The sequence below is a fragment of the Onychomys torridus genome, chromosome 9 (assembly GCF_903995425.1).
Source record: "Onychomys torridus chromosome 9, mOncTor1.1, whole genome shotgun sequence".
Taxonomy (NCBI): domain Eukaryota; kingdom Metazoa; phylum Chordata; class Mammalia; order Rodentia; family Cricetidae; genus Onychomys; species Onychomys torridus.
Window position 1 is genome coordinate 34,048,548 of NC_050451.1, and position 14,093 is coordinate 34,062,640.

The following is a 14,093-nucleotide window of genomic DNA, read 5'->3' on the forward strand; positions in this document are numbered from 1 at the left end:
CAAACTTGAGTTGTCAGCCTGGGCAGGGAGAGGGAGTATCTTTATCCACTGACCCAACCTAACAGCCCAATTCCACAGTCTCATTAGTTTTCTCTTCAGGGATGTTCGATGCTGTATACATGAAGTATTTAATACTTACTTATCGAGGAAATCTTTGTCTACTACAGCAGAAATGTCAAGAAGAGGATTTCCCATTCCAAATAGCACATTTTCACTAAAAAAGAAAAAGAAAAAAGAAATTAGAAAACACAAATATGAAAATGAATATAACTTCACTTGAACATAAGCCTAACATCCTAGTTTAATTAAACCTCTGATTTGCCAATTAGATGTAGAACAGTATTTTAGAGGTAGCACAAAGCTATTTAGAAAAAAAGATTTTGGGGCTAGTGAAATGGCTCAGTGGTGAAGAACAAGTCTTGCTCATGCAAAGGAATTGGATTCAGTTCCAATGGTGGCTCACCACCATCTGTAACAACACTTCCTGAGTACCCAACATCCTCTACTGGCCTCTATAGGCACAGTATGCATAAGGTGTACACATATCCATGCAGGCAAAATATCAGGACTCTTAACAGTGAAAATGTTCCCACTAAACTGGCCTGTAGACAAGCCCATGGCACATTTTCTTAGCTCATTCTCTTGAGTAATGATTGATGTGGGAGGGCCAAGCTCACTATGGGCACTGCCACCCCTGAGCTGGTGGTTCTGAGTGCTCTTTTCAAGAAAGCAGGCTGAGCAAGCCATGAGAAGCAAGCCAGTAAGCAGCACTCCTCCACAGCCTCTCATTAGTTCCTGGCCCAAGTTTCTTCAATGATGGACTGTGATCATGATGTGTTAGATAAAATAAACCCTTTCCTACCCAAGTTGCTTGTGGTCATGGTGTTTTATCACAGCAGCAGAACACTAATTCATGTGATACCCAACGTTAAAAAAAAAAAACAGCTATATAAAAAAGTATTTATTCGCTGGGCAGTGGTGGCACATGCCTTTAATCCCAGCACCTGGGAGGCGGAGGCAGGCGGATCTCTGTGAGTTCGAGGCCAGCCTGGTCTACAGAACTAGTCCAGGACAGGCTCCAAAGCTACAAAGTATTAATTCTTATTTTCTATCAAATATAACAAAATGGTCTTGTCTAACCCAAAAACTGTGGCTGACCCACACTGCAATTAGAGGTGTGTACAACTATCCTAGGATCACACACCTAACTTTTAAATAAAAGTACCTATTTAAGAGAAAAGCAATCCTGATAGGTAGGACATGATATACTAGCACTTGAACAGGGAGATCTCTATGAGTTCAAGTCAGCCTGGTCTACAAAGAGAGTTCTCTATGTGGCCAGAGCTACCAGTGAGACCCCCCCCCCCCCACTAGGCAAAGATAGTGGCATTGTAACTATTCAAGTGTAGAGATATACATTAATATATAAATTCAGCCTATATATTCCACTTAGAAACATAATTTAAATATTAAGTGTAATATATATCTAATACTTATATATAAATATATATGCTACACCTATATAAAAGTTTTATATTTAAGAACAAGAGCCAGGCAGTGGTGGCGCACGCCTTTAATCCCAGCACTCAGGAGGCAGAGGCAGCAGATCTCTGTGAGTTTGATGCCAGCCTGGGCTACAGAGTGAGTTCCAGGAAAGGCACAAAGCTACACAAAGAAACCCTGTCTCAAAAACCAAACAAACAAAAAAAGAACATGGGAAGTGTGAAATGATTTGGGGAAAGATATGTCATAAAATCACTAGTCATAGGAAATGTGACTTGTGGTTGCTATATTACTATCAGATAAGGTACACTTTAAAATATGGAGATATACAGATAAGAGATACCAGATATTTCATAAAAGTTAACAGGTTAGTTCATCAAGAAACATAACAAAACAAAGTATAGATGCACCAAATAAAATAGTTCAAAACACTTGGGGGGGGAGGGGAGCACAATTTCTCCAAGCCCTATAGTACCAAGAAGCCCAAGACTTTGCATATACTAAGTATGGGCTCTAATCACTGAGCTATGTTCCAGCTCTAAACACACAATCTTAGTTGGTTTTAACACATCTTTCAAGCAGTTGACAAAACAGCCAGGCACAAACATAAGTAAGAATTACACAATCAGAAACACACCCTAGAGAAACAAAAGATGAACTACACACACACCAACACATCATGAAGTGGGATAGAAAGGCAGGGGAAATTAAGGGCATGCAGAGGAAAGGGAGCCTCTCACCCTGGAATCCAGTTGAGGCTACCTACCATCAGAGAAGCAAGAATTCCACAGCACAATCACTAGCTGAATCACTAACCATTCAAGACTCTTCTCCTTCCCCTGCTTCAAGTCTGAAATTTCTTAGAAATCTCATCAGAAACTGTATTTACAGGGGAAGGAAATTACCACACTCCTTGTGCAACCCTAGTGGCTCCTGGGTGTTTTAACCTTATCAGATTGTAATTCCATCGGAGGCATCTGTGGGGCCATCTCACTTATCTCACTTATCAAAAGAGGACTGGGAGGGAAGGTTTCTTAACAGCTTTTCAAGGTGTAACTTGAAAGCCATGAAAATGGTATACTAGCTGTGTATACTCTCCATGTAATCTTGCGAGCTCTCCATTTAGAAGCCATGCCTACAACTGGGTATCTTACTTCCCCTAGTGTCCTTCAGGAAGCACATATCCACACTTGAGTATGGCTTGCTTTCTTTTCTGAATGCCCCTCTTTCTCTTAGCCTTCATTTTTAAGTTTATATTAAAAATGTCTTTATTAGGTTCCAGCTAGCCAGTACTTTTCCACAATGAAGCTACAAATCTCAGTTTGGCCTGAATTGAAGTCCCTAAAAGATTATGGGAACTCCTCAGGAGCTTTCTGTCCCCGGACCACTCAAAATAACAGATTTATTTGTAATAGCAAAAAAAAAAAAAAAAAAAAAAAAAAAAAGGAAGAAAGACCACCGACCCAAATTATCATGGCTAAGTTAATTAAAGCAAGCAATTAATTACAGCAAGCTTTTTTATTTGTGTACATGGGTTGCCTCCACCTAAGGAGAGGTTTGAGAGGTCAGCACTAGATGTGAGGAAGACAAGGCTTTTATAGCTCAGGGGTAGGGGTTTCCCAAATGGAGGATTCAGTGGACAAAATAGGCAGGGTTACAGAAGCAGAACATAAGTATAACAAGTTCGTCCCTCCAGAAAAAAAAGACAATGTTGCAAGGTGGACATAACAAGGCAGTCATCTTTGGTAGGGTTGCAAGATGTTACAAACAACTTTTTGAAACAAAGACATGACTGTCATTCCTGGAACATGAAGAACAGAACCAATTGTAGTTAAGGTTACAGATAGGGCACTGCTCAATCCTTGAGAAACAGAGGCTTAATCATAAACAGGAATGAACTTAGTTTGTCTTTACTATAAAATGGCTTTTAAGTCTAAGGTGGAGGCAGGGTGGTTCCTCAATGGTCTACTCTGGAGTCAAATAAGAGAGAGCATATCAGGAACATACATGGATTTAGGCTACATCAAGTTCCATGGTCCAACAACGGAAGCAAGTTTCCTGAAGTTTTTATAGTAATAGAACAAAGAAGGCCACAAATGAAATTGCATTCTTTCTTTTTGGGGGGTGGGGGTGGGGGGCTAGGGGGGGTTCCAAGACAGGGTTTCTCTTTGTAGCCCTGGCTGTTCTGTAGACCAGGCTGGCCTCAAATTCAGTTTCACCTGCTTCTGTCTCTGGAGTGCTGGAATTAAATAAAATACACCAAGCCGGGCGGTGGTGGCGCACGCCTTTAATCCCAGCACTTGGGAGGCAGAGACAGGTGGATCTCTGTGAGTTCAAGACCAGCCTGATCTACAAAGGGAGTTCCAGGAAGGGCTCCAAAGCTATACAGAGAAACCCTGTCTCGAAAAGGAAAGGAAAGGAAAGAAAAGAAAAGAAAAGGAAAGGAAAGGAAAGGGGAAAGGAAAGGAAAGGGGAAAGGAAAGGAAAGGAAAGGAAAGGAAAGAAAAGAAAAGAAAAAAGGGACACTTGTGTCTCTCAATCTGACTATCAGACTATTGAAACAATGGGAATCTCCCCAGAAATCTCATGTTGGGAGAAGGAAAAGGCTCCAGACAAGAAAGGATTTGTCTCCCTCAACAGCTCCACAGACAGACCACCTTCCAGATTGAGAGTGAAGAGCAGACACCTTGACTGTTACTGCACACATGTGCAAATCCTTGGCTTTCTGTTTAAACTTGAATCTCACTCCAGGATTCTGAAGGCAGATATGGGGGCTGGGCTGAATCTCTTTGTCCCTCTTCCCAACACAGCCACATGAAGTAAATCTCCTTTTCCTGCTTTCCATTTTAAGTTTGACTGTTTTAATTAGCTCTTTGAGAATGGGTGGCCAGACCAGTTAGTCCCCTTGGAGATTATCTTTGACAACAGATTTCTTCTGGAGAATAAATTTGTAGTTTTACGTATCAAAACTGTTTCAGCCAAATGTAGAAGAGGCTATGGAAGCTCATCTCATTCCAGATATGATGTTGGAAGATAGCTATCAGGAAACCTTGATGAGCTGAGTACTCTTCCAATAGCTGGTTTATGAGGAGAGCAAAAGATGGCCCTTAGGAGGCTATCTGAACATACATGTATTTTTTAAGATTTTATTTTATTCTTATTTACATTGTGTGTGTGCATGCGCATGCATGTGTGTACGTGTGTGTGTTCTTATTTACTGTGTGTGTGTGTGTGTGTGTGTGTGTGTGTGTGTGTGTACTCACGTTCAAGTGCCCACAGAGGCAAGAAAGGGGTGCCAGATCTCCTGGAGCTGGAGATACAAGCCCAGTGTGAGTGCTGGGACCTGAACTACTCAGTAAAAGCTCTTAACTCCTGATCCAGCATCCCTCCAGCCCCCAAACATACACATGTGTTGCAGAAAGAAGTTGCCAAAGTAGAAGGCTGACAGGCAGCTCAGAAGAGGGTGTGTGCATCTAAAGTAAGGGTGTGTGCATCTAAAGTATTGTACTATTCCCCAAAATGAATGAAGCCATGCTAGAATCTCCTCCCTGGGCCTGGCCTAACTGACAAAGCAACTCCTAAGTGAACATTTGTCTCATTATCTATTTTGGACAGACTACTGAAGTATTGACATGTTTGCTACATTTGTTTGTTTGAGACAGGGTCTTGCTGTGTTGTCTAGGCTGCTCTATAACTTATGGCCAGGCCTCTGGAGAACTGAGATTTCAGGCATGGACCACACACCCAGCTTAATGTTTTAATAAATATGTTCAGACTGCAAAACTGCCTCATCTTTAAATAATTAGATCCCAGACCTCCAAATCTGAAGAAAATACATACACAGCTCCGAAAGGTGACTGTGCTGCTCAGATTTTGTCAACTCGACACAGCTAGCATTATCTAGGAAGAACCTCAATTAAGAAAACAGCCCCATCAGATTGCCTGTAGACAAGTTAGTAGGTAATTTTCTTGATTAATGATTGATGTGGAAGGGCCTAGCTCATGGGGGTTGGAGGATAGCGCATCCTGAGCAGGTAGTCCTAGGTTGTATAAGAAAGCAAACTAGGGGTTTTGGGAATTTAGCTCAGTGGTAGAGCACTTGCCTAGCAAGTGCAAGGCCCTGGGTTCGATCCTCAGCTCAAAAAAAAAAAAAAGAAAGAAAGCAAACTAGGGGGCTGGAGAGAGATGACTCAGTAGTTAAGAGCACTGGCTTCTCTTCCAGAGGACCCAGGTTCAATTCCTAGCACCCACATGGCAGCTCACAGCTGTCTGTAACTCCAGTTCCAGGGATCTGGCACCCTGACACACAGGCAAAACACAAATGCACCTAAATTAAATAAATGATTTATTTTATTTTATTTTATATTTATTTGTATTTATTTTATCAAGCTGAACAAGCCTGGAGGAGAAGGCCAACACGCAGCATTGCTTCCTGGCCTCTGCTTGGGTTCCTGCCCCCAGAGTCCTCCCCTGCTTGAGTTCTTGAGCTACCTTTCTTTGTTGATGGACTGTGATCTGGAAAGGTAGGCTGAAATAAACCCTTTCCTCTCCAAGCTGCTTCAGTACCGCCTTTCTCACAGCAACAGAAATCAAAGGGAGACACTATTCCTATCTGCCTCTCCCCAGTTCCACAGTAAATCTGAAAAGCCCCTGGAAGTGTGTTGGTGCTCTTTCAAAGCGCCACTTCAGAGAACTGCTATCCTTTCAGCTTACTGACAGCTCCAATCTCAAGGCCTCCCATTATCTGACCTGAGCTTGAGCTTGCCCTGTGCTAAGAGTTTTCCCCAAGAGTATCTGTCAAAAACAACCAGCTGCAATTGTTTAACATTCCAGCTGCTTGAAGCAGTTGGAACAAACAAGCTAACCAAAAACATAAAAGGAAAAGTGTGAGAAATCAATGTCCACGGAGGGTTTGGGACGTCCAAAATGTTCCTGCAATTGCTGGGAGCAAGACAAGCAAAGGCTCGACCACCTCTGCCTAGGCTGCACAAGCACAAGGAAAATATCGGTAGCTAGCACTGTATGCTTGGCTGAGTGTTTAGGATGTGCCCCAACAAGCACACGGTATCTCTAAGCAGACTGGGAAACAGTAGCGAGTATTAACAAGAACGTGAAGAAACTAGAATCCTCGGACATGGCCGTTGGAAATGTAAAATGATGCAGCCACACTGGGAAACAGTTTAGTAGCTTCTGAAAGAGGAGGAGGAAGCAATGGAGAAGGACGAAGACAAGAAAACCGGAGAGGGCTGAGGAGGGTAGCTTTCAACTCAAAAGAACAAAAAGAAATGGTTTATTCTAAAGCCAAGTGGGAGGGATTATGTCCAGTTTCCCCAAATACCATGTTTCCAACATGGTAACAGTTCCATGAAGTTTTATAATAATAGAACAAAGAAAATCATAAATCAAGATACTTTCTGAATACATTGGTAGAAGCATCAGAAAAGCTGGGAAATCTCAACTACAGGCCTCAGATCTGTTTGTACACTCCAAAAGATTTCCCTAATGGTCACAAAGATATTAGGTCACATGCAGAGGAAGGTAATAAATGGTTATTAAGTGGTTGGCTCTGGATTTGGCAACATTCCTTCATTTCCACATCATTAAAGTTCTAATGAGTCAGTCAGCCTTTGTTGTCAGCTTTTTTCCAGGGATTCTTGCTCACAAAGTAACATAAAATTATCCTATGAAGCTGTATTCCTTCCTAGGAGAAACAAACACATGGCAAAACAAAAACTTACTCATGGATGCTTACAGTACCATTATTCATAGTTGCCACAGTGAAAATAACACAGATAGCTGGGTAAACAAAATATATTTACACACCAAAAAAGTACTCAAAAATAAGAAGGAATGAAATACTGATAATCTGGTGTGACAAGGATGAACTTCCATTACATGACTGTGCTCATGACATATCAGAACAAGAATTCACAGAGGCAAAAAAGGAGATTTCACAGTTGCCAAAGGATGGTTGGTGATGTGGAATAGGTGGAAAGCAACTGCTAACAGTTACGATGCTTCATTTTAAACCGATAAAAATGTTTTAAAATTATACTGCAATGATAGTTATTCAACCCTGTAAGTTTAATGGAAGCACTGATCTGTCCAGTTTAAATTTATTTTATACTATATGAATCATATCTTTAAAATAATTAAAACAAATGGACATAATTTGTATTTATAAAATGCTAAATTAAACAACTGCAGCATGAGGTTTCCACTCAAAATATTATTGAATGACTCGGTAGTTAAATGCTTGCATTCTGTGCAAGCATAAGTACCTGAGTCCTCACAAAAGACTGGCTGGCAAGGTGGCTCAGTTGGTTAAGGTCCTTGCTTCCAAGCCTAACAGCCTGAGTTCAATATCCAGGACCCCTAAGGTAAAGGGACAGAGCCAATTCCCTTGGGATTTCCTGACTGCTACATTCTCACCATGGCACATGTGTTTACATACAAACAGGGACACACACGCAAGCACATAAATGTTTAAGCAGAGGAGGGAAACCACATAAAAGATGGGTGCTGAGACCCACCTCTGGATTCCCAGCACTGGGAGACAGAAACATAAGGATCCTGGGGGTTCACTGACCAGTCTAGTCAAAATGGCAAGCTGCAGGTTCAGTAGGGATGTGCTTCAAAAAATAAGATGGAGAGAGATAGAGGAAGACACACAGTATCTACCTTTGGTCTCCACGCATGCACACAACACATGCACATGAGCACACACACTCACATGTGCATGCATGAACACACATATACATTAATGAATGAAATTAAAGAGTTCAAAATCAACTGCAACATTCACCAAAACAGACCACGGTCTAGGCCATAAAGCTAGTCTTTGTAGATACAAAAGGACTGATAATGATAATATAATGAAATGAAATTATAATTCTAGCCTAGGTTACATGGTAAAACCACGTGTAAAAATAATCATACACACACCAACAAAAAAACTGAGGGACTGACGAGATGGTTCAATATATAAAGACGTGTAGTGTGTGATATCAAAGGTTCAGTCTCCAGCACTGGGAAAGAAAACAAACAAACAAACACATTGAATGCAGGATCTATGGTTTTATAGTATATATACTTTGGCATAAAAATTGCTAACTACGAAGGATAACATGTGTTCCTTGGCTATACAACCCTTCCATTCATATCCTCATTCAAAATTATCATCATAAACAAAAGTAGGCAAACCCAAGTAACCCTTACTGTACAAGACTCTTTATATGAAGTTATAGAATAGGCAAAATTAATCAATGGTAATGGAATTATGAAAGCAGTTGTCTGGGTGGTGAGAGGAACAGGATTAATTGAAAAGTGGTAAAAGGGAACGTTTCAAAAGTTGTCCTATATCTAAACTGAGTACTGTTTGCACAAGTAACTATACTGTCAACACTCAGCTACACCAGGAATGCAGCTCCATGGTATTATTATCTCTGGTTGCATATTCTAGAATAATTCATCTCTGACCAGCGTTATCTGTTTTGTTTTGTTTCGCTTCCTATTGGGACATTCTTTTCGACACACAAACATGTTGGTATTTCAACCCCAGGCACCCCAAATCTTCACCCCAGCATGTATTTCCAGCTCCTCTATTGTGTCCCTGCTCTCCTGACAGTAAAACAGTTCTAAGAAATAGTAAATGCCCCACTAAATTGCAAGTTCCTCTAAGGTATATAAAACTGGTTTTGTATATTTATTTATTCTGTGCGTGCGTGTGCGTGTGCGTGTGCGTGTGCGTGTGCGTGTGCGTGCGCGCGGACTACTTGAGTGATGGTCAGAGGACAATTTGCAGAAGTAGGCTCTCTTCTTCCACCATGTGAGATCCTTTTTAAATCCCCACAACTCAACAATAATAGGAAAGGCATTATTATTATCTCTGTTTAACAGATTAGGGAAGAATTCCTAGGAAAAGGTTCAGCAAGATTACATAATCATCCAAAAATCAGACTGCAAATAAATGATTCTAAACTTTACATCATGTGCTTTCTTGTTCAATATACTACATTGAGACACTCAGAATTCTTTCAATATAAAAATGTTTGGTCAAGGAAAAACACCCAGATGTAGACAAAAAAAGGGGTACAGCCATTATCTATGGCCCTATTTCAAATAACATTTCAACAACGAAGAACTGCTATGACAATATGATTATACTGTATACATGAGGTGACCAGATAATTTACTATTCAAATGGAACACTTTCAAGAATAAATAAAAAACTACCAGTAATTACGTGAACATAATAGGCATTTTCCAGCACTGCTCTGGACAAACTGGGATTTGTAGTCACCTGGCTTATAAGACAACTTCATTTATGTTTTATTGGAGCATTTTTAAAAAGCAACAACCAGAGATAAAGACACAGCTGCAAGACAATTGCAACAGGAAAGGGTTAACATCCTGACAGTCAACTATCACTTGGTTCCAGTTTATCTCTGACAGCTCTGCTTAAAGGAGGCTCCTCTGGCGGGAATGACTGGAGATAGAAAACCTTGTGTGTTTTCTCAAACAAAGACGACCTATTTATAAATATGAGCATTAACAGCTGACAACATGGCACATAGGGAAAAGGTCCCTGTTTCAGTTTTTCAAAACAGTTCACAAATGAAATGGTTCCAGTGTGTCTTAAAATCTTATTGAGCCACCAAGAAATCTCACAACAGTTTATTTAGGAATCTGAATTTTTAAATTCTTTCAAAGAAAGAGAAGGGAGGGAGGGAGGTGAGGGAGGGAGGGAGGGAGGGAGGGAGGGAGGGAGGGAAGGAGAGAGGGAGGAAACCCATAGGTCCTAAAATGAATTAGAAAATTCTGCTGAAATGCTTCAAAGAAACCATCTCAACAAAATTCCATCTTAGCCCTTCTTTAGTCTCCATATAATACTCTCCATCTGAGTGGTTTGGATGATTCTGTTGGATGTACCTCAAAAGTCCTGACTGAGCCTTAAAGAGAAAAATACCCCAGGACCCCACCCACAGCCCACATGAACTTTCCAGTGTGGGCTTAGCCCACAGTGGCCCAGAATGATGATGATTGAGGACACAGTCATACTCAGAGTCCCAAAATAGTCTCAGCCAAACCTACCCTGACCGTTCAGACTACACAGCACATACCCTCACTGCCCCCCACACTGCGTCCCACAAACTTGGTTCCCTAGCACAACTTGGGAGTTGTAAACAACCCCAAACCAGACTGCACCCTGAAGTTATGAAGACAAGGCAATGTTCACAGAGAAATTTTTAAAGTGTTACTCAGTAAAAAGTACACAAAGCAGCAGTCAAAGGTCTACATTCTATCTTAGACTCTACCCCTGGCTAACAAGGATATATCACTTCAACAGGGAAAGCAGTTCCTGCAGAGAGAGAAAAAAAACTTAAAATACTGTCTAAGTCTTCTAAACTTAACTAAGGCTTTAACATTGCTATTGGAACAATTAAAAGTGTCGAAAGTATTGGTCTATCAACTATTCTCTATCATAGCCCAGATGAAGACCAGTTAGGGTCTGATACACATAACAAAGGACAACAGTTGTTCTCCAAGGACAATTGGTTTTGAAAGCCATAAATTTAGATTCTTCATCACTAACAGTGAATAGAATAAAATAAATATTATGAAAATCAGACTACTTTCAGCCAAATCATTCAAGACTTTGAGCTTAGGGGGAAAAAAAGATTTTGTTTAAAATAATTAGAAAGTCTTAAGAGTTGACTGCTATACTAAAAAGGGCATTGAATGAGGCATTCACCAACTAAGATAGGCTTAAGTGAGATATCTAGAGATCTAGGATGTAGTTCAAGACATGTTTATGTGAACTTGAACAAATTATACTATCTCGAATTTTTAATGCCTTCAACTACAAAATAAGGCAATTAGATGTTTGTTTCCTGTCTATAAAGTGAAGTTTTAACATTTCTTTTCAGATGACATCATTCCCTAGGGAAATTTTTTAGAGGCCTTTACAACCAAGACTTATAAAATGTCTTAAAATTGAAAAGCATTGAACAAATGGTGGCACACCCTTATCATCTCTGCACTCGGGAGATAAAAGCAAGAGGGTACCAATTTTGAGGCCATTATAGCAAACTGGGCTATTATAGCAAACTCTAAGCTAGCCTAGTTTACACAGTGAGACCCTGTCTCAAAACATCCAAAACAAAACAAAGTTTGAAAGTGCATTTCCCCATTAACACTGTAGGACACAAGTTAGTATTGTAGCAATGAGGTGTTTCATTAAACAAATGCCCACGGTAGAAAAGAATTAGAAAAGAACCTCAATTGGATTCTGGTTATGTCTGGTTTCTAATCCTATATTCTTTGATAGTCATTGCAAAGTCACACATTACTATATTTAGCAACAATTATTTTAAGTGTGGGGTAAAAGCAAGAACACAAGACATGAGGTCATATTTTGATAACTTGGGACCACCAGAAAAGGATACTAATACCTAGCTTCTGGGTTACTGTTAGGCTGCGAAGTAAACGGGAACATGCCTAACATCATGACTGATAAAGTTAAAGAGATCACAGAATTACATTAGCAGCAGTCCTCACTGGAGACTTTCAAAACTGTCACCATCTAGTGCCGCTTCACCTTCCACATCCTCCCTGCCTTTGCCTGAACCAAGTTACCAGAAAGAGATTCCTACAGATGTCTCACATCTGTATTAATTTTTCAGAAAATTTAAAGTGTACTGTTTCTAAAAGGCCATCAAGATGTAGATTCACGTCCTATCTTTGCTACTAAAAAGGACTCAACTTTTCTTCAAGTGAGTTCCTACAACAGTGTGTGTGTGTTTTTTTTTTTCAATCCATGTCACTGTAGCTCAAGACTTTAAACAGACCCCAAAAAAGCAGACAAAAACTTCACTATCACACATCCAAAGGCTGGTGTTAGCTTTTAAATCCGTCTTGAAAACAACTACTGGATTCCTACATTATAGACATATCTTGCTGCTGCCTGCTAAACAACAGAAGCTTCAGATTTGGACATTTCTCCATTGAGGAGTGGCCAGGAAGAAAAGGGGCAATTAAATTCCACCGAGAGGATACGCTTGTCCTACAAAAGGCCCTGAATTCAATTCCCAGAACAACAACAACAAGAATTCACCTAAGAACAGAAGACTCTTTAGAAAGCATTTGGCCAGCACACCTAATTTGTCTGTGATGATAGGAAGGGAAATAGGAAGAAGAAGGGGAATTAACTGCTGCCATATAGCACTATCCTAATTCATCAAAAAATGCCATTAATTCTAAAAGGTACATTTATATGACGAAATGTTATTTACCAAAAAGCCCACGTGGGTCTCCATATTTCCACACCTACCTTTCTCCTGCATAATGGCCAGTACTCTTTATCCATCTTACTACATAATTGTGACTGTAAGAGAGAAGACAGCAACCAAGCTGCATCCTATCTTACCTGAGGACCAGGTTCTAAGTGCGTGCCTAATCACCACCAAAAGGCCACTCAATTACCAGGGCTCAGGTCCTTTAAAGCTCATAGCCACAACTTTACTTCTCTTTAAATTTGAGCAGGGGGCCTCCCTTTCTTTTGGAAAATAAAGGCCAAGATCTACTTTTTAATAGGCATTCCAAAACACTGGGTAAATGAGGAAAGTTATCTTTTTTATAAATAGTCAAATTTACATAAGCATTCAGCAGAAGCTAAAGTGGGCAAGGCAACTTAGGTGTCACCATTGCCAAAAATAAATAAATAAATAAATGATAAATAAATAAGGAACGGTCAAAATCCTGGATCTGTAATTGGATGACTCTGCTTTCATTGTATTTCTGCATCTCACAAAATTAATTTCACTCGTGACGCTCAGATAAAAGTAGGTAAACATATGGTACCGTCAAGAACCAAAGTACTAATTCCAGTCATAGGCAAATATTTTAGGGACACACAATTTCACAACTTAGGAACAATCTACATGAGAAGTGCCAACTCTGCAGATCTGCTCATAGCCAACCATGAAGTTCTGTCAGAAGGCATGACACACAGGCATGGGCACACACTGTGCATGGCACATTCCCCTGGGGCCAGGGTCATCCCGGGGTGGGTGGATGAGGGCAGAAGGTAGTTTACTTTTTCATGAGAAATTCATTACACACATACACAAACAAGCCTCAGACCCTGGAATCTGAGCAAGGGTCACCTCAAGCAAGCGGCGACAAATAGGGCAGCGCCTTATGCCACAGACCCAAAAACTTCGGAGAAAACCAGAAATGCCCTGATTGGTTAAGTGTGAGGAGAACATCCAACGTGACGGGGGCCGGCGGCAAAGGGTAGCTCCAGATCATCCAAGGGAAGGGAAGATAGTTCTCCCGGGAGCAGCGAGCTCACGCCCAGCCGGGACACAGCTGTAGCGGCCTCCCTGCGCTTACCTGGAGGACGTCATGACTTCACCTTCCCGTCCCGCAGCGCAGCGCCCCGCGTCCGATGCTCAGCGTCCACCCCGGGTAGCAGCAGGTACCACAGCAACTGCTGCTCCCTAGCCCTGGCACTCAGCGACCGAGAGCGCGTCCTCACACACCCCGCGCGCGGGCGGCCCCGGGCGAGCTGGCCCCGCGCGCCGATT

At 41.1% G+C, this 14,093-nt stretch overlaps 1 protein-coding gene across 1 annotated transcript in view; it reads right to left on the bottom strand.

Annotated features, from left to right (window-relative positions):
* Positions 1-14,093, bottom strand: part of Adk (adenosine kinase) — a 418,246-nt gene that overhangs the window by 371,736 nt on the left and 32,417 nt on the right. The window contains exon 2 of the mRNA XM_036199883.1: positions 140-214. Coding sequence (XP_036055776.1) covers positions 140-214 — 75 coding nt within the window. The remainder of the gene's footprint in view (positions 1-139; positions 215-14,093) is intronic.